This window comes from Vicia villosa, linkage group LG5, assembly GCF_029867415.1.
Source record: "Vicia villosa cultivar HV-30 ecotype Madison, WI linkage group LG5, Vvil1.0, whole genome shotgun sequence".
NCBI classification, from domain to species: domain Eukaryota; kingdom Viridiplantae; phylum Streptophyta; class Magnoliopsida; order Fabales; family Fabaceae; genus Vicia; species Vicia villosa.
This window is the reverse complement of record NC_081184.1, coordinates 115409087-115428770: the sequence shown is the minus strand read 5'-3', so window position 1 is coordinate 115428770 and position 19684 is coordinate 115409087. Positions and strand designations below refer to the sequence as shown.

Genomic DNA, 19684 nt, shown 5'->3' with positions numbered 1-19684 from the left:
GATCCTTTCCTGATGTCGAGTCGATGTTGAGTCATAGATCGTAAAAGATCTTATTCTTTCAGTCCTGAAGATCGTACGAGATCCTTTCCTGATGTCGAGTCGATGTTGAGTCATAGATCGTAAGAGATCTTATTCTTTCAGTCCTGAAGATCGTACGAGATCCTTTCCTGATGTCGAGTCGATGTTGAGTCATAGATCGTAAGAGATCTTATTCTTTCAGTCCTGAAGATCGTACGAGATCCTTTCCTGATGTCGAGTCGATGTTGAGTCATAGATCGTAAAAGATCTTATTCTTTCAGTCCTGAAGATCGTACGAGATCCTTTCCTGTTGTCGAGTCGATGTTGAGTCATAGATCGTAAAAGATCTTATTCTTTCAGTCCTGAAGATCGTACGAGATCCTTTCCTGTTGTCAAGTCGATGTTGAGTCGTAAATCGCACGAGGTCTTTTTCTTTCGATCATTGTTTCATACAACCATTCTCTTTGAAAATCCCGCGTCGGCACCGTTACCACGTTACAAGCTACCACCATTCAACCATTACTCACCACAAATCTTCCTCCAGAAAAACAAATTCTCTTTCCCCAGCAGATATCAAAAAAGAGGAGATAACACTTACACCATCCTCTCTTCAGGACAAATTTCTGATACTTTGATATTTAATCTTCTTCTACCTTCAATGTTCGAAAGGCTAGCGCCAATCTAACTCTCAGGTTTAAGAAGATTAAATAGGGGCAGCTGTCATACCCCAAATTTGTCCTACCCCTTATTTTAACTGGCTTATATTTTCCATTTCACCTGCATACCTCCATTAGGGCATTTACATGTCATTCATTCATTCATTCAATAAAGCACTTGGGACCACAGATCAACGGCCAAGGAAAAGGCCAAGGTTTCACAATGATTAAGATCTCTACACTGTACAAATTGGTTCAACTAAGGTTTCTTAAAAAAAAAGCTTACTCTATAAGTTTGAGATTATCAAAGGGATCTTGGAGTTTGGTATTATGATCATCAGGGATTTCTGCTCAACCTTTGGTTAGGTTCATTAATTAAGTGGATTCTAATCATCATTTGATACAAGTCATTCGCTTTGGGACTTTATTCAAAATTGTTGGATTGAAATATCGAGAATACCGGTGGGTGTGATCAAGTGAATTTTGATTAGGTGTGAATATTTGAGACGTGTTTCTTTGACTCAAATTCATTTCAAACCTTATGGTTTTCATCATGTCATATTTGTTGATATTGACTCAAAGTCCTAAAGATCAAAGAAGAATTTGAATACAAGAAATGCAAGAGAGAAAGATGTTTGAGATGCGTTGAATAATATTTCATTCAAATCCACCAGATTCATTACAAGACCTGATGACATATTCATACTTCCAACATAAACATCATTCCCACTTATCCAAGGTTCAAGTTACAAGTCTCTCTTACAAAATACAAGTGTCCATCAAAACATAATTCAGAAACCAATTTCAAAATACAAATACATTCGACCGTTCCAATCCCACCAAAGCATCCTTACATCTTCACAAAAATTTAAAGACACAATGTTGAAAGCCTATTCTAAACCAGGTCTTTAGTTCAAAACCATCTTCAGTTTCATCACTCCTATCCACACCATGTCATGCCCCTCGATACGCCTTTCAAATCACATCCGAACCTGTCAAAGAAAACGAGAACAGATCTAAATCAAATTCAACAGTCAGTAACCAATTATAGTTACAATCTCAAACCAGTCCCTGCACCTTACCAATACATTCAAACCTACATAAACAGAGTTGCAAGTCACCATACAGTACGAGGCAATAAACTACAAAATCCCTTAACATTCGAACCGTCGCACTACACTAACTAATACATCACATCGAACTAGTTCAGAGATCACTCCATAACGCCTCCCCCTACAGTACTCAACTACCAAACTCATTCAAACATCCATACATTCAGTAAGCATCTACTTACCCATACAACAATGACAATCCAGTTCGCATTATGGTTCAGTGAAAGTACACAACAGAAAATCAACCTGTACATTTGTTCAAAAAAAATCCAGCGTCAGTTCGTTACTCGTCTACATCTGTAACATTAACAGAAGGCATACATTCAAAGAAAAATTAATTTAGAAATTTATACATACTCACCTACATTGACACCAATCCGACATACCATCAAAATCCAAAGATCTGCATACTCGATATCATGTGTCCATACGTTTTCTGACCAGTTCTATTCTCACCATCATTCACTAAAGTTCCAAGCTAAGCCAAAACCTGCAACAAATCAACATCACACAAAAATCAAACACAAGTCACATTCATATTCAGTCCAGTCCAAACTCAGCTTCAATACCTACAGGACAAGCACACATTCATCATCCAGAAAAATAAACAAAACAACCCTGCATCAGTTCAAATTCAAGACCAAGTCCCCTACAACATCCATATTCATATCATTCAAAAACTCAGTTCAAAAACAGCCCCTGTCAAGACAGAATTCTAAGTCATCTTTAATACCAATTACAAGTCTCTAATTTCAAGTACCAGCCACCCCTTCAACAGTCTTTTAAACTTGTTCAGTTAAATCTTCAAAAAACAACAACAGTTAGTCATTCAGTTTCTTTTCCCTAACTGACATAACCATAACAGCATATATAACCACCCTATGACTACCTCCAAACCATCATAACAGAATTTCAAAATAACCAATTCCTAAACATTTCTCTAACCAACTTCTAACTCAATAACAACCAAAACTGAAATAACCACCTATAACCGATTCTCATTCTCTTTCAAAACCACCTAACAGATTCATAACAGAATTCAACTGAAATTATAACGGAATGGGAGAGAGTCGAGACGAGAAAAAAACTCACCTTGTAACAAACTTGAGCTCTCTCTATTCATTCATCAATCTTCACCTTCTCTCAATCTTCATTTTTTCTCTCAATCTTCAATCTTCAAAAAACCGCTTCTTCCCTGAACCAGGCTTCATCTTCAGAGTTCTCCATAATCCTCAATCTGAATCTTCTTCATCTCTCTTTCTCCATCGTTTCTTTGTTCACACACCAATCCCCAATCACGCTTCTTTCTCTCTCACGATCTATCTTCTTCAATCCTTCACGTATCTTCACTTCTCACTCTGCCACATCTTCTTCAACCTCTCTTCACTTCATAACCTTCCCCAATCTTCAACACTCTGCTACCTTTCTCAAATTCTCCATCGATCTCCATCCATCTTCCCCACACTCTAAAAGCTCTTCATTATCTTCAACGTAATCGTTCACCTGCAACAATAACATTCAACATCAGTATCGCATCATCGCCGCACGATTTAAACTCAGAAGCAGACGAAGAAGGTGAAATCAAAGAAGGAAGGTGCGAAGGCGTGCCCTGATAAACTGCAACGTTGGAAGGTTTGAGGTAATCGGAGACAATCAGAGATAAACGAAGATGAGAGAATACTAATTCGGTAAGGTTGAGAGTTGATGTGATCGGAGAGAATCTGAGATGAGAGTGAGCCGAGAGTTTCAGACTGAGAGGAGATGATCGAAAACGAAGAGAGGAGGTTTGCGGTGGTGCTCGCCGCAATCCCGCCGGACGGAGTGAATTCGCCGGCGCCGTTTCGAAGCTCGAGAGGAAGGGGTACGAGCAGCTGAAGGGTCACATTGAAGGGTAACCCTAAATCTCCTTCTCTATTATTTCTTTTAATTTAAATAAATTAACATAAGGTTTTGATCAAATCTGAATAAATTAAATTGGCATAAAGTCTGAGCATTAATTGGATTTAATATGATTAATTAACTTAAAGAAATCTGATGAATAAAGATATGGATCAGTTCATTGGGCTTGTCACGAAATTTCTATTTCCACCCCCAGGACAAGGCCCAAAACGCGCCCTAGTGTAGATCCAATGCTTTTCTTTTTTTGCTTCTGCACCCCCTTGTGTGGTTAGATTTTTCTCCTTGTGCAATTTGTTTCCCTTCTAACTTTTGTTTGGTTACTCGTTTTTCCACGCAATAAAAAATCAATAAAAATAGGTTTTAGATAGATATATGTGTGTATATGTTTTTGGTTTTTTTTTTTTAGATTTTTAGAAATTAGTTGTGCATTTTTAGTAAATCATTTACTTTGGTATGTTCATGTTTCTTTCGGTTTTGATAAATTTCGCAAAGTGATTTTTTTTAATACCTTAGGATCAGAATTTAACCACCAATTTTTGTATGGTTGCTGTAGACTAATCCATCATAATGTACATAAAAAATGAACTCCTAATTCTTTGTTTTGATTGGTATTTGGTTAGTGTTGTTTGACTTGATTAACATGCGTTCCTAATAGACGTTTGTGACGTTTGTGCTCTCAAATTGAAATGCATTCATGCAATAATGTTGGTTCCTTTTTGTCCATATAATTAGGGATGTCTAGAGGTCCTAAGACCTGGAATTGAAAATTTTAGATCATGTTTTCCTATTTTACCCGATTTTTCTTTATCACATGTAAATAACTTGTTTTTGGTCGACGATTGCACCGTAACTTGTACAAATGACCCGTAATTTTGTGTGAAACTTCTTGGCATGACTTTGTGGTTGTTTAGGCATCTAGTATAGGCTATTTGCTACTAATTTGTACCATTTGATTGCATGTTTCTAACTTCATTCACAATTTGAAACCGTTTAGCTAGTATTGACCTAATGTTGTCTAGTTTTGGTTAGAGTTTTGTATTGTTTCATGCTAATTGACTAATGTCATACCCTAAATTTGTCCTACCCTTTAACTCCTAACTGGCTTAGGCTTTACATTCATGTACATACATCACCTAGGTCATAACTCACACGCATGCATTCACACCATTGGTACTATTCAAAGATTAACAAGGAGGAGCTTTATTGCAAAGAATTGTTGATCAGAAAATAAGAAGACTGAGGTACAATCATGTGGTGCTATGTTCATGGAAGCTCCTGGATTGGGGTGTCTCTCTGCTTCAAATCAGGGCATCGATTAGAGGGTACAAGCTTGCAAATCATCTGGTTCTTTAAATCAGGGTTTCGTTGACCAAAGTCAACCAGTTGACTTTCTGGTCAACATTTAATCAGAAGTGGCTTCTATGTGTGGAAAACTTCTCATACTGACGGTGGATGTGTTTGTTTGACTGGATGTGAGTGGAAGAGATTTAGTCGGGAATTTCATTAATAGTCGGAAAAATCGGAACGGTTGACTTTTGGGTCAAAATCGGGAAAATTATCCAAATATTGACTTTTGGTGGAAAATTAATCAAGAAAAGTCGAAAAATGGATAAAATCGGGAGTTTGATAAAAAGTTTCCAAAAATGGAAAAAAGACAAAAATGGAAACTTTTCAACACTTAGAAAAATTTTTGATCCTTTGAATCAGGATGGGCAGTCCACTTCAGCACTGGATTACACGTGGCAGATGACACGTTTTGAAGAAAATTCCAACATCAAAGTTGCTCCTCTCATGGAGGAGAATAACTTTGTAGTTGGACACTTTTTCATTTGAAGCTTGCATGAAGAGTTAAGGAGGTGTGAAGTTGCTGGAAACTCGTTTGAATCAAGTCACATTCCAGGTCACAAGTCAGGTCATGACCTGGCATTCTCACAAACACATGGCATGCCAAATCTCCAGCCATTTTTAGAGCTCTACAAAAGTGCCATAAATGCAAACTTGGTATGTATCTCTTCCTTGCCATCCCCTCTATCCATTGAAACAAGAATTGGGACAATTGAGCAAATATTGAGTCAAGGGCAAGTCTTCAAAGTTGTACCCTCACCAAGTCACGATGGCATGTCTGGCTGGGCAGATTTTTAGGGCACGCGCGTGGCCTTTTGTCAAACACATGGTGTGCCCATTTTAAATGTACTTTTCTTCTCCCACAAGCCACCATCTTGAACAAGCTTGATGTTGAATTGTTCCTTGACATGCCCCCTATCTATTGAGCCCGGTGTAACTAGTTTTGGACATGCATTGATCCAGATATAAGCCCTTAAAGTCGTGCTCCTACCAAACTACATGCTGAAGGTCACGGGCTAGAGCAAGGTTGTCTGCGCGCAAAGGCTGGGGCAGTGGGGATTACATGTGTTCATGATCATTTTTCTCACACTTCTAGGCCTCATTTTGAGATACCTCCAACACCAACCTTGCTTCCCTCCATGCCCTCTTTGCCATGATACCAACCTTGCATCATTTGATCACACATGGAGAGAGATATCAACCCTCAAAGTGAGGTGCATGAAGTATTATGATCATGGGCATGCATGTACATTCTTGCTGCAGCATAAATTCCACAACACCAACACATTGCCACACATAGCCATGCAAAGATTCAGCTTACAAAAGCACGCATAAGACTTACTCCATGAGGTATACTTGTTCACTAAGCATTGCACTACAATACACATCAAACCAAGTCCCACACTAAAGAAAAACCAAAAGAATCATGCTGCAAGCTAAGTGTCCCACATTGAGAAAAGAAATAAAGTTTCTGTAATTGCATAGCCCAAGCTCCACATTCAGAAAAAGCATCTCATTCACCTCACACTTGCACTATATAAACAACCACACACACACTATTCATTCTCTCCTACACACACGATCCACAAAAAACTCACACACTCTCCTCTCTCTCACTCACATTTCACACTCTTTCTCTCCTCATTCTTACCCACCCTCTCACTCTTTCCTCACTCCGGCAACCCTTTCCACCACCGCAACCAACCTCACAACTAACTCCGGCCACCGTAACTGACAATCTCAACCAACTCCGGCCGCTACACATCATCCACACTTTCACACCTCGTTCCCAACCCTTGCTCTGCAGTCATGGCGTCATCTTGAAGCTTTGCTCCTCTACGATATGCATACTACACTTTGAAGCTACCTCTCAAAGTTGAAGCTAAAGATTCGAAGACCTACTCCAAGATTTTCGATAGCAACGCGGAGCGCGCGACTTGAGGCATACATCTGCGTTCAAAGCTTGATCAGGTAAGCTCCTTGAGTCTCTTTCGTCACTATAAGCCGTAAACGAAACATCATGCATCTTGTGATTATGTGACTTCATTTTCGGATAAAATGCTTGCTGATACATGTGTTTAATCTAATGTGTGAACTCAACTCGTGAACATGTGCACGCTGTTAGGCTTAGATGTGCGTTTGGTGAAGTTCTTATAGGTTAGGGCTTTGAGAAGCGTTTCGGTTAGGGAGTTAGAGGAGAAATTAGTAGAATCCGAGGCCGGATCGGTGATTAGCGGCGAAAACCGAGCCGGAATACGTGATTTGTTTTCATTTCTGAGAGCTTTGACGGCGAACCGACGGTGGCGCCAAAGGAAGACGGTGACCGGAGCATCTCCGGCTCCGGCGAGGTTTCATGCAGAGTACGTTTTGTCCATATTAGGTGGAGAATCACGGTTGGTTCTTTCTTAAGCCTTTGATTGATCTTTGTTTTATTATAATCATTGAGACTCTACAAGGCATGTTCTGATTGGTCAGGGACTCATGTTTGTCTTATTCATTTAAAGGATACCATGACCAATTGATGCCTATTTCCTTGCATGTGTATGTCACGTTATATAATAGTCCTCACCAATATGACATGCTGATAAAATCTGAGTAATGATAAAAATAAATGCACATGCTGGAAATGGAAATAGAATAAATATAGGTGAATAAAATAGGAGTGTTGGGCCGCATATGACTGGGCCTGGAAACTTTTCTGAATCACACCCCTTCGTTTCTAATGCACCACCATTCTGGATTGGGCCTCTGAGCGCTACTGCTCTTCGCATACCCCTATCCTGGGCCCAGCTCTGCTTATACATAATATTAGTTCATTTAGTTTTTACTACTTCACCCCCAGGCTGTTAATAAAAACAAATAAATTGATTTTCTTTGTGTCCTTTGTTGCACATTAATTGTTTTCCTCCCTAAATAAAACTGATAAAAAATGGTTTTTGACTAATTAGAATTTTAGGAACATTGTTTCATTAGATTTTTAATGGGTGATTCCTTGAATTTTGATTGGTTGATAAACCATAATAAATAAATAGTTGTTTCTTTGATGATTCAAAATTGGTTTCTCACATGAATAAAAAATATAATTGCTTGTGAATATTTTCATGAATAGTTCAAATTTTGTTCCTTTTATTTTTGTGAATATTTTCCTTTATTGTGGAATGCTTGAATAGATTTTTTAGAATAATTCACAACTTAGATTAGAAAATAGGCTAGTTCCCTTTCATTCTTTTTCTTTTCAACTTTTAAAATACTTAATAAAAATCGATGAAGATCATACCGTTGCTTTATTTCATGGTAGGAAGGAAATGATTGAGGCGTAGGCCTCGATGTATGTTCTTTCCTACTTAGCGGAGAAGAAATGGTTGAGGTGTGAGGCCTCGATGTATTTCTTAACCGTTATTTAGAGAAACGATTGTGGCGTAGGCCTCGATGTGCATTCTCTAAATATTCATTAAAAAACTTCTTTTTGTATTTCCTTTACTTAGCGGAGAAGAAATGATTGAGGTGTGAAGCCTCAATGTATTTCTTAACCGCCATTTAGAGAAACGATTGTGGCGTAGGCCTCGATGTGCGTTCTCTAAATATGCAAAACAAAACTCTTTTGGTATGATCTAAGTCACAAAATTAAATCCCCATAAAAAACACCAACCAAAAACACTTCAAAAAAACCTAATAAATGTTCAGACTTAAAACAAAAGTAAGGAAGTGATGCGAGACCTTGTAGTGGGTTCTCGTCATCATGGAATTACCCTAAAAGATACAAACCAATCTCTCTTTTTCTCCTTTCTAAGGGCATGTTATCTCCGCTCCATTGCATCCTAGGCTGTCCCCTTGTGCAAGAGTGTGAGCGTTAACGCCGCCCAACTAAAAAACACAAAAACAAACAGAAAATCGTGAGCCGAGCTACGGTAACTCTGATTCCTGAAAAGGATACGTAGGCAGCGGGGTAGGGCCCGTGCGAGTACAATTCTTTATTTTCCCTACATTCTGCATTCATTTCGCATATAGACATAGACATAGTACACACCCTTTAGATAGAAACAAACATAGGTGGATACCATCGAGTACGATGGGCGTGAGGGGTGCTAATACCTTCCCCTCGCGTAACCGACTCCCGTACCTTGATTCTCTGGTCGCAAGACCCTGTTCCTTCCTTTGTTAGGTTTCCTGGTATTCCTTTCCCTTATGGGATAAATATATTGGTGGCGACTCTGTTCATTTTTCGCGAGCATGCGACAGCTGGCGACTCTGCTGGGGAAGTTGCTAGACCTGTTGCTGGTCCATCCTTAGCGAGTCGATCCTAGCCTGCGTTTGTTTGTTTATTTACTGGGTGTTTATTTGTTTTTATGTCTATACCTTGTATATATGTTTGCATGTTTATTTTTCTGCTTGCATATCATGTTTATTTCTGTTTGCACATCATGCATATGGATTATATTCTGTGTTCCTTGGGGTCTTCTGTTCTGTTTTGCAGGTTGGGTGGGATGTTCTATGAGGTAAAAGGCCCAATACCCAGGCCAGAGTGACACATAGGATACCTAGGATAGAGTGGATAGTCATGACGCCGATGAGATGTCAGGTCTTGTCTAGTGCGATCATGAGACCCACGCCCAGTCGAGGTCCAAATGGGGTATCATTGTTGGCATGTAGATGCAACAACATTGGTGCCTCAGGAGGACTGATAACGCTGGTTGCCATTTTGACCTACCCTGACCTAGACTACACCCGTGAGTGGGGAGGGATATACATGACAGGTACCGTTGGTGACTATTTGGTTCTGTGGGTGACTATTTGGTTCTATTGATGATTATGGTTCTTCTGGTTCTCTGACCTATGCCGGACCTTTGATCCTATGACATCTTCTTGCTCGGAATTATTGCCTTGATCCCTCTATGTCGTGAGGACCCAATCTGCATCATTTTCATCATAGCATGTTTACATTTCAAAAAAAAAAAAAAGAAAGAAAAAGAAAGAAAGAAGAAAAAAGAAAGAAAAGAAAGAAAAGAAAAAAGTTAATTCTCATTTGCATGTCATTTTTTCAGGGTATCCAGAAAATATCAATTTCCGTCAAGAATGGATAACAACGTGACCACCAACCGAGAAACTACGAGGAGCACACACACTTATACTTTCCATCGCGAGGGTATGGTTCAATTGGGACAATTGGGTGAATTGGTCACTGGTCATAATGAAACAGTGTTCAGTGACAATTATGGCAACATATTATCCCTTCTGTATTCGCGTGTCGACGAATGGGCCTTATCTACTCTTCTTCAGTTCTACGACCCAGATATCCGTTGTTTCACATTTTCAGATTATCAGCTAGCTCCCACTCTCGAAGAGTACTCTTACCTCCTCAACATCAAGATTCAACACAGAGTGCCTTTTGTTTGTGTCCCAGAGAAACCTAGGTTGGATTACATTGCCAACGCTCTTTATTTGAGCTTGGGGGATGTTCATGATAACTGGAAGAAGAAGGGTGATACTCATGGCTTCTACATGAGTTTCCTGGTTGAAAAAGCTCAAGAATTTGCCGACAAAGGAATTTGGGAGGCTTTCAATGCTATTTTGGCCGCTCTGATCTATGGAATTGTGATGTTTCCCAACATTCACAAGTTCGTTGATTTGGCTGCTATATGTCTTTTTATGGACAAGAATCCAATACCCACCCTATTGGCTGACACATATTATTCCATTCACTCTCGGCATGGTAAAAGAGGGGCTATTCGAGGTTGCTTGCCGCTGTTATATAAATGGTTCAAATCTCACTTGCCTGCTAGTGGTCCGTTTGTTACCTCTACTCAGAAATGGTCTCAGAGAATCATGGGACTTACTGCAAACGACATCGTATGGTATCAATTCCGAATAGGCATATCTGAAGTCATTATCAGGTGCGGAAACTTTGGTAACGTCCCGCTCATTGGGACAAGAGGATGTATTAACTACAACCCAGTTCTAGCTCTTCGTCAGTTGGGCTATACCATGAAGAGTGGGCCTTCGGATAGGGAGATTTACCAATCCGTATACTTTGAGAAAGGAGCTGACCCTATAGCGCTTGAGGAAATCAGGAAGGCCTGGAATAACATTCATATAGGTGAGAGATCCACTCTGGGAGCCAAGAATGCCATTGCTATGGAGCCCTATACCGATTGGGTTAAGGAGAGAGTCAAGACGCTTCTGTTACCATTCCCGAGGGTCCCTCTCTTGTATGCACAACCTCCGAAGATATCGGAAACTATGGTATCAAGGGAACGTTTTGACCAGGTCCGCGTCGCCAATTTGAGACTGAAAGAGAAAGATAGGGATATGGATTTGAAGCGCTATTTCCTTAAACAGACAAAGAATGAACTGGCCCGTGAACTTAAAATTCTCAAAGGAGAGTCTTCTCAAGCCAGGAAGAGGGTTAGAACTGAAAAGGACGGAAAAGCTGTTGTCGCTCCTGCTGAAGATCCTCAAAAGGTTATAGAAAAGGCTATAAAGGAAGAAAGAGAGAAGCTCAGACGAGAGTATCAAGAAGACCTGAAAGCCCACAAGCTCCGACTGGAGAAAGAAACCAAGTATGAGTTGAGGGCCATGAAAAAGAAACTGGAAGAAGAGACCACTCAGAGAATAGCAGTTGAGACCCAACTAAAAGGAAGTCACCTCCGCACCGCCCGACTAGCTGAAGAGAATGTCAAGCTCAGAGATCGAATGATGAGTGAAGCAAATGCACTTGAGAAGACCTATATCCCAGAATGCAAAGGGTGTGAAGAACTTAGGGATTGCTGCAAGAATCTAGACACACAGTTATTCCGAAAAGATGAAGTGATCCAAAGCCTTGTCAAAGGAAGAGATCGGGAGACGACTAAGAAGCTATTTGACGAAACAAAGAAATGGAGTGACGCCCATTTCAGACAAGGAGGGCCTTTGTTCTACATTGAGATGAATTGATAACTGAATTTGTTTGTAGATCACCACCAGATTTGTTGGATGGGGTCTCTATTGCTCTTCGTATTGAAACATTGTTATGTATGTTTGAACCTACTCGCCTTAGGGGGCTATTATGAATGAAATGAATTGCTTTCCGTTTTCACTTGATATCTCTCTCGTCACGTTGTTATTTGTTCTTGACTATCAATCTTACTTTGGATACCCTGAAAATGACACGACACATCATATGCACACATGCACTCATACATTCACATTGTCACATTGCATTTTTCAGGTTGTTATACAAGAAACTAATTGGGGTCCTGATCAGCAACAGATTTCTTTCCCGACGACGAAGCTGACTTTCTTACATCCTTACCGCACCAGGAGTAACGAGAGAATCATGGAACAATTTGAACAGAATCAAGCTGCCCTCCGTAGGGATATGGATGTTATGAGGGAAAGAATGGCCCAACTTATGGAGACTCTCCATGCCGTTGTTCAAGGACAGGATGAACTCAGAAAGAGTGTCGCTAGTTTGGTCAAAGATACTCCTACCAATTCTGCTGACGGAGGGGTGAAAACTAAAGAGACTCCTATTAATGAGACACTTAAAGTGGTGGACGACCACCATGAGGTTATTGATCTTGAACACGATCTCACTGCTGAGTTGACCGAGACTGCTAAGATGTACCAAGCCCTTGAAGAACGTCTTAAGGCCGTCGAGGTTGCTAAAACTTCAAGCTTCGACACCGCCGCTATGTGCTTGGTACCTGGGATTGTTATTCCCCCGAAGTTCAAGGTGCCAGATTTTGATAAGTACAAGGGAGTTACCTGCCCAGAGACTCACATTCGTTCTTACTGCCGTAAGATGGCCGCCCATGCTGAGAACGAACCTCTGCTTATGCATTTCTTCCAGGATAGTCTCACTGGAGCTCCGTTGGAGTGGTATATGAAACTCGAGAGGTCTAATGTTAGTACTTGGGGAGAACTTGTTGATGCCTTCTTGAAACAATACCACTACAATACTGCTATGGCTCCTAGCCGTGCCCAGCTGCAGAATATGTCACAGAAATCTGAAGAGTCCTTTAAGGAATACGCCCAGAGATGGCGTGAACTTGCTGCTCGAGTTCAACCCCCCTTATTGGACCGAGAATTGATTGATCTGTTTATGGGAACTCTGAAAGGGCCGTATCTTCAGCACATGGTTAGTAATACTTCTCCTTCCTTTTCGGATGTGGTCATCATTGGTGAGAGGGTTGAGAACTGTGTCAAAGCTGGTACCATTCAAGGAGTTACTAATCCTAGCAACTCAAGTGGTAATGGTAAGAAGCCGTATTCTGGGTTTGTGAAGAAGAAGGAAGGTGAGACTAGCACCGCTTCTGTTGACCAAAGCCGAGCTCCTGCATATTCTGCTGTTCCGCCTCCTTATTATCCGATGCCTTATGCTGTTCCTGGTCCATATGTCCCTCAGGCATATGCTGCTGCTCTTCCACAACCATGGATGGCACCACAACAGCCTTTCGTACCACAACAACAAGCCGCCGCTCCTCAGAATCGTCAACAGAACCCTAGGCCTCAAGGTCAGAGGGGCCCACAAAGAACAAGATTCCAAGATAGGCGTATCGATCCGGTTCCGATGTCATATGCTCAGCTTCTCCCTCAGTTGCTTGCTGGTCAGTTGGTACAACTCCGTGAACTTGGACCTCCACCTAGTCCTCTCCCTCCCGGTTATGATGTTAATGCTCGATGTGAATTTCATTCAGGGGCCCCAGGCCATACTATTGAAAAGTGTAGAGCGTTCAGTTGAAGGTTCAGGATCTCCTTGACGACAAACTTATCTCGTTCGCTCCTACTGGTCCTAATGTGCAGAATAATCCCATGCCTCCTCATGCTGGTACGACCAATGCTATTGAGTTATGTGAGGATCAGATCCTGGTTAATGATGTTAATGAGGTTAGGATGCCGCTAGCAGTTGTCAGAGAGTATCTTATGCAACAAAAGGTTTTGTGTGAACTACATGACTACTGTTTGCAATGTTCTTCTAATCCTGAGGAATGCACTAGGTTGAGAGAGGAAATCCAGAAACTAATGGATGAAGGTGTTCTTAGAGTGGAAAGGGTCGTTCCTGTCGAAAGTGTGGCTACTTTAGAGATCCCTTACTACCCTGCTGAGATATCAAAGACTCAGGGCACTTCTTTGGTCATTCATGCTCCGAGTACTCCTTTGGTCGTTCAAGCTCCGAGGACTCCATTGGTTATTCAGGTTCCAAATGTTCCTTCGATTCCTTCAACCTCGTCTATTGTTCCCTCTCCTGTGAATGATTCTAAGGCTGTCCCTTGGAGTTATAATGCCGTGTATATTCGAGGGAAGAAATATGATTGTCCTCCAGTGGGTAATTCGAGCATCACTAATATTACTGGCACTAGTGGCATTACCCGTAGTGGTCGGATCTTTGCTGCCCCTCCTCCGCTTCCTAAAGAGACCAATAAAGAGGCTAGTACACAAGCAAAAGGAAAGCAAGTTGCTGTTGATCCTCCTGTGACACGTAATGCACAAGATGCCGAGCAACTCTTGAAAATCATTAAGAAAAGTGATTACAAAGTGATTGACCAACTTGATCAGACTCAAGCCAAGATCTCCATCTTGTCTCTCTTGGTACATTCTGAAGCTCATCGTGATGCTCTGATGAAAGTTCTGGCTTCCGCTCACGTAACTCAAGACATTACCGTGCCTCAGTTTGAAGGGGTTGTGACCAACATTGCTGCTGGTAATTGTTTGGGTTTTTCTGATGATGAGCTTCCACCTGAGGGTAGAGCACACAACAAAGCGTTGCATATCTCCGTCAAGTGTCTGGATGCTGTGTTGTCTCGAGTTCTGATTGATACTGGTTCTTCTCTTAATGTGATGCCCAAGACTACTTTGTTTAAGCTGAGTATGGATGGGATTATGATGAGACCATGCACCATGAGTGTCAGAGCGTTTGATGGCTCCAGAAGGTCCGTAGAAGGGGAAATTGATCTGCCTGTTTTGATTGGCCCTCACATGTTCTATATTGCCTTCTATGTCATGGATATAAGTCCTTCATACACTTGCCTCTTGGGTCGTCCTTGGATCCATGCTGCTGGGGCTGTGACATCTACCCTCCATCAGTGTTTGAAATTTGTTGTGAGTGACAAGATTGTTGTGATCACTGGTGAAGAGGATTTGATCGTCAATAATCTGGCGTCATACCGTTATGTTGAAGTGGAGGGAGAGATACAAGAGACACCTTTTCAGGCCTTAGAGATTGTGTCGGTTGATAAGCTCCCCGTGGTTGAAAATAAGAAAGAACTCGGAGCACCCCTCTCGTCTCTGAATGATGCTAAGGCCTTCTTAGAAGCTGGTACTCCCCATGGCGCCTGGGGCAAGCTGATTGATGTTCATGAGAAGCGAGACAAATATGGCCTTGGGTATCAACCACCTTCCTCTACTCAGCTCAGCATAATTCCTGGAAAGAAGGTGATTCCCCCCATTTCTCAAGTGTTCGTCAGTGCAAGCACCAATTCTGGAAGTCAGGTTCTCGCCGTGGATGAGGATGATGAAAAAGATCTCTCCAGATTCATTTGCCATACTGCGCCTGGACAGGAGCTCAACAATTGGACTATCTTGGACGTCCCCAGAGTCACTTTTATGGAGATGTAATTTTCTTGTTTCGATAAGTCATATGCTTCGCCCTAAGCATTTTGACCGCCTGTATAAAGAAGGGCCCCCATGTTGTTTCAAATTTGTTTAATATTGAATGAAAATCATATCTTCGCATGCAATTACTGTTCCATTTCTTTCATTTTGTTTTTTACTTTAAAAACTTTTTCAAAAATGGCAAAGCTTTTCTTTTCCCTTTTCTTTTTATGTGTTGCATTCTAAGGCATAAATCATCCATCGTGCAGATCTGGCTCGAATTCCATCAAAAATGATAATGTTACAGTTCCACGTCTTAGTATCCTTGAGAATCCAATTGACCAAGCTGATGAGGATAGTGGGGAAGATTGTGAAGTCCCTGAGGAATTGGCAAGACTTTTGAGACAAGAGGAGAAATCTATTCAGCCACATCAGGAAGCCATAGAAATCGTCAACCTCGGTTCAGAAGAAGCAAAGAGAGAAGTCAAGATAGGTGCCGCTTTGGAAAGTGATGTAAAGAGAAGGTTGATTGAGTTGCTTCGAGAGTATGTTGACATCTTCGCCTGGTCATACGAAGACATGCCTGGTTTAGACACGGACATAGTCATGCACAGGTTACCGCTCAAACCAGAATGTCCGCCTGTAAAGCAAAAACCACGAAGAACTCGACCTGATATGGCTTTGAAAATCAAGGAAGAAGTTGAAAAACAGTTGAAGGCTGGTTTCTTATCTGTGTGTGAGTATCCTCCTTGGATTGCAAACATAGTACCCGTTCCTAAGAAGGACGGAAAGGTACGCATGTGTGTTGACTACCGAGATTTGAATAGGGCAAGTCCGAAGGATGATTTCCCTCTGCCTCATATTGATGTGCTAGTCGACAACACTGCTCAGTATTCGGTGTTCTCCTTCATGGATGGTTTTTCTGGCTATAATCAAATAAAAATGGCTCCTGAAGATATGACCAAGACTACTTTTACCACTCCGTGGGGTACGTATTGTTATAAGGTGATGCCTTTTGGTCTTAAGAATGCTGGTGCAACATATCAACGAGCTATGGTGACCCTTTTCCATGATATGATCCATAAGGAGATTGAGGTGTATGTCGACGATATGATTGCAAAATCCCAAACTGAGGAGGAACATTTGATATATCTTGAGAAACTGTTTGCTCGTTTGCGTAAATTCAAGTTGAGGCTTAATCCAAACAAGTGCACTTTCGGAGTGCGATCTGGGAAATTACTTGGATTCATTGTGAGCCAGCAAGGGATTGAGGTCGACCCTGACAAAGTAAGAGCAATACAGAATATGCCAGCACCAAAGAATGAAAAAGAAGTTCGAGGGTTCCTTGGAAGATTGAATTACATAGCCAGGTTCATTTCTCATCTCACTGATACTTGTGAACCCATCTTCAAACTGCTGCGCAAGAATCAGGATATCAGTTGGGATGATCATTGTCAAGAAGCTTTTGAGAAGATTAAACAGTATCTCCAAGAGCCGCCAATTCTCATGCCTCCGGTTCCTGGGAGGCCTCTTCTTATGTACTTAACTGTGCTTGAAGGATCTATGGGGTGTGTGCTGGGCCAACATGACGAGTCTGGTCGAAAAGAGTGCGCCATTTATTACCTGAGCAAAAAGTTTACCGATTGTGAATCCCGCTACTCACTACTCGAGAAAACTTGCTGTGCTTTGGTATGGGCTGCTCGCCGACTGAGGCAGTATATGTTGACTCACACCACTCTATTGATCTCCAAAATGGACCCGATAAAGTACATCTTTGAAAAGCCGGCTCTTACAGGGAGACTAGCCCGATGGCAAATGCTTTTATCAGAATACGACATCCAGTATGTCACACGGAAGGCCATCAAAGGAAGTGTCCTTGCAGATCATCTTGCTCATCAGCCATTAGAAGAGTATCAGTCAATGAAGTTTGACTTTCCTGATGAAGATATCATGAGACTGGATGATAACGAAGGACCCGAACCAGGAGAGCGATGGACTCTCACGTTCGATGGTGCATCAAATGCTATGGGCCATGGTATTGGGGCAGTTTTGACTTCTCCTCGTCAAACTCACATCCCTTTCACAGCTAGAATATGCTTTGATTGCACAAACAATGTCGCAGAATACGAAGCTTGCATAATGGGTCTCGAAGCGGCCATTGATATGAGGATCAAGATCCTTGAGGTGTATGGGGATTCTGCCTTGGTTATACATCAAGTGAGAGGTGATTGGGAAACACGACATCCCAATTTAGTTCCTTATAGGGACTATATCTTGGAGTTGTTGCCCGCTTTCGAGGAAATCACTTTCAATCACATCCCCCGAGAGGAAAATCAATTGGCAGATGCTTTGGCTACTTTGGCGGCTATGTTCAGAGTTAGCTCCCCTAAAGAAGTACCAGACATAACGATCCTCCGTTACAAGGAACCTGCCCATGTATTCCCTGCTCATTGTCTCACTACTGAAGATGTGTATGATGAAAAGCCATGGTATTACGACATCAAGAGGTATGTTGAGAAGCAAGAGTATCCCGAAGATGCTACGATTGGTGATAAGCGAACGCTTCGAAGGTTAGCATCCAAGTTCTTCTTGTCAGGAGACGTCCTGTACAAAAGAAACTATGATTCAGTTTTGCTCAGATGCGTGGATAGACACGAAGCGGAATTGATCATGCGGGAAATTCATGAAGGATCTTTTGGCACTCACTCCAATGGACATTCTATGGCAAAAAAGATCTTACGAGCAGGGTATTATTGGATGACAATCGAAAGTGATTGTTATGTGTATGTGAAGAAATGTCACAAATGTCAAGTGTATGCTGACAGAATCCATGTCCCTCCAACTCCTTTGAATGTTCTGACATCACCTTGGCCCTTTGCTATGTGGGGCATAGACATGATCGGACGGATAGAGCCGCAAGCTTCGAATGGACACAGATTTATTCTTGTTGCTATCGACTACTTCACCAAATGGGTTGAAGCTGCTTCTTACAAGAATGTAACCAAGCAAGTCGTTACTCGCTTCATCAAGAAAGAGATCATGTGCCGATATGGGGTTCCAAACAAGATCATCACTGATAATGGGTCCAATCTTAATAACAAGATGATGGCGGAGTTGTGTGAAGAGTTCAAGATTGAACATCACAATTCATCACCCTATCGGCCAAAGATGAATGGCGCAGTTGAAGCTGCTAACAAGAATATAAAGAAGATTGTCCAGAAAATGGTTAGAACATACAAAGACTGGCATGAAATGTTACCGTATGCTTTGCATGGCTATAGAACTTCGGTTCGTACTTCGACTGGGGCAACTCCCTTCTCTCTTGTCTACGGTATGGAGGCCGTACTACCTGTCGAAGTGGAAATCCCTTCATTGAGAGTCTTGATGGACGCCAAACTCGATGAAACGGAATGGGTTCAAACGAGGCTTGATCATCTCAATCTAATTGAGGAGAAACGCTTATCTGCTATCTGCCATGGCCAGTTGTACCAAAAGAGGATCAAGAAAGCGTATGACAAGAAGATTCGGCCTCGAGAATTCCACACAGGTGACCTAGTTGTAAGGAAGATCTTGCCAATTCACACAGATCCAAGGGGCAAATGGACCCCCAACTATGAGGGACCATACATTGTGAAGAAATCATTTTCAGGTGGTGCTTTAATCCTGACGAAGATGGATGGGGAAGACGTTCCGCTTCCAGTCAATTCAGACTCAGTCAAAAAATACTACGCATAAAAGACCCGCTAGGTCGACGTACCTAGGCAAAAATAAGGGCATCCCGGCAAACCAAAAGGGTTTGGGCAAAAATTAGGGATAAAACAAAAAAAGAGAATAACCCGCTAAGTTGAAAACCCGAAAGGGCGACTTAGGCAAAAAAAGGGCATCCCGCTGGATTGAAAACCCGAAAGGGCGATCCAGGCAAAAGTTAGGGATCAAAAGCGAGAGGCTGCAGTCTGAATATCTTTCACAAAGACCACTATACGCCCTTGGCAGAACGGATGGATCAATCCAACCATTACCCTTCTGAAGCAAAGCATTGAGAGGATCGAGGATATGGGAACTGTAGCAATATCAGTTTTAATGGAA

At 41.6% G+C, this 19684-nt stretch overlaps 2 protein-coding genes and 1 long non-coding RNA gene across 3 annotated transcripts; 2 read left to right on the top strand and 1 right to left on the bottom strand.

Moving 5' to 3' along the window:
- Window positions 1-1329: 1329 nt before the first annotated feature.
- On the bottom strand, window positions 1330-2436 carry LOC131602102 (uncharacterized). Its single transcript, XR_009283933.1, has 3 exons — window positions 2148-2436; window positions 1969-2032; window positions 1330-1666 (listed from the first exon to the last, which is right to left on the bottom strand). It is a non-coding gene; the product is annotated as an uncharacterized LOC131602102 (long non-coding RNA).
- Window positions 2437-10102: 7666 nt separating this feature from the next.
- On the top strand, window positions 10103-12075 carry LOC131605211 (uncharacterized). Its single transcript, XM_058877595.1, has 2 exons — window positions 10103-11586; window positions 11979-12075. The coding sequence occupies exons 1-2, from the start codon at window positions 10103-10105 to the stop codon at window positions 12073-12075; spliced, it is 1581 nt and encodes a 526-aa protein (XP_058733578.1).
- Window positions 12076-14293: 2218 nt separating this feature from the next.
- LOC131605210 (uncharacterized) lies at window positions 14294-19321 on the top strand (the record flags this gene model as incomplete). The annotated part of the gene is made up of 6 exons (XM_058877594.1): window positions 14294-15060; window positions 15493-15496; window positions 16133-17609; window positions 17685-18377; window positions 18465-18810; window positions 18919-19321. Coding segments are annotated over exons 1-6 (3357 nt in total), but the record flags the coding sequence as incomplete, so codon positions are not given.
- Between the last annotated feature and the right edge of the window lie 363 nt (window positions 19322-19684).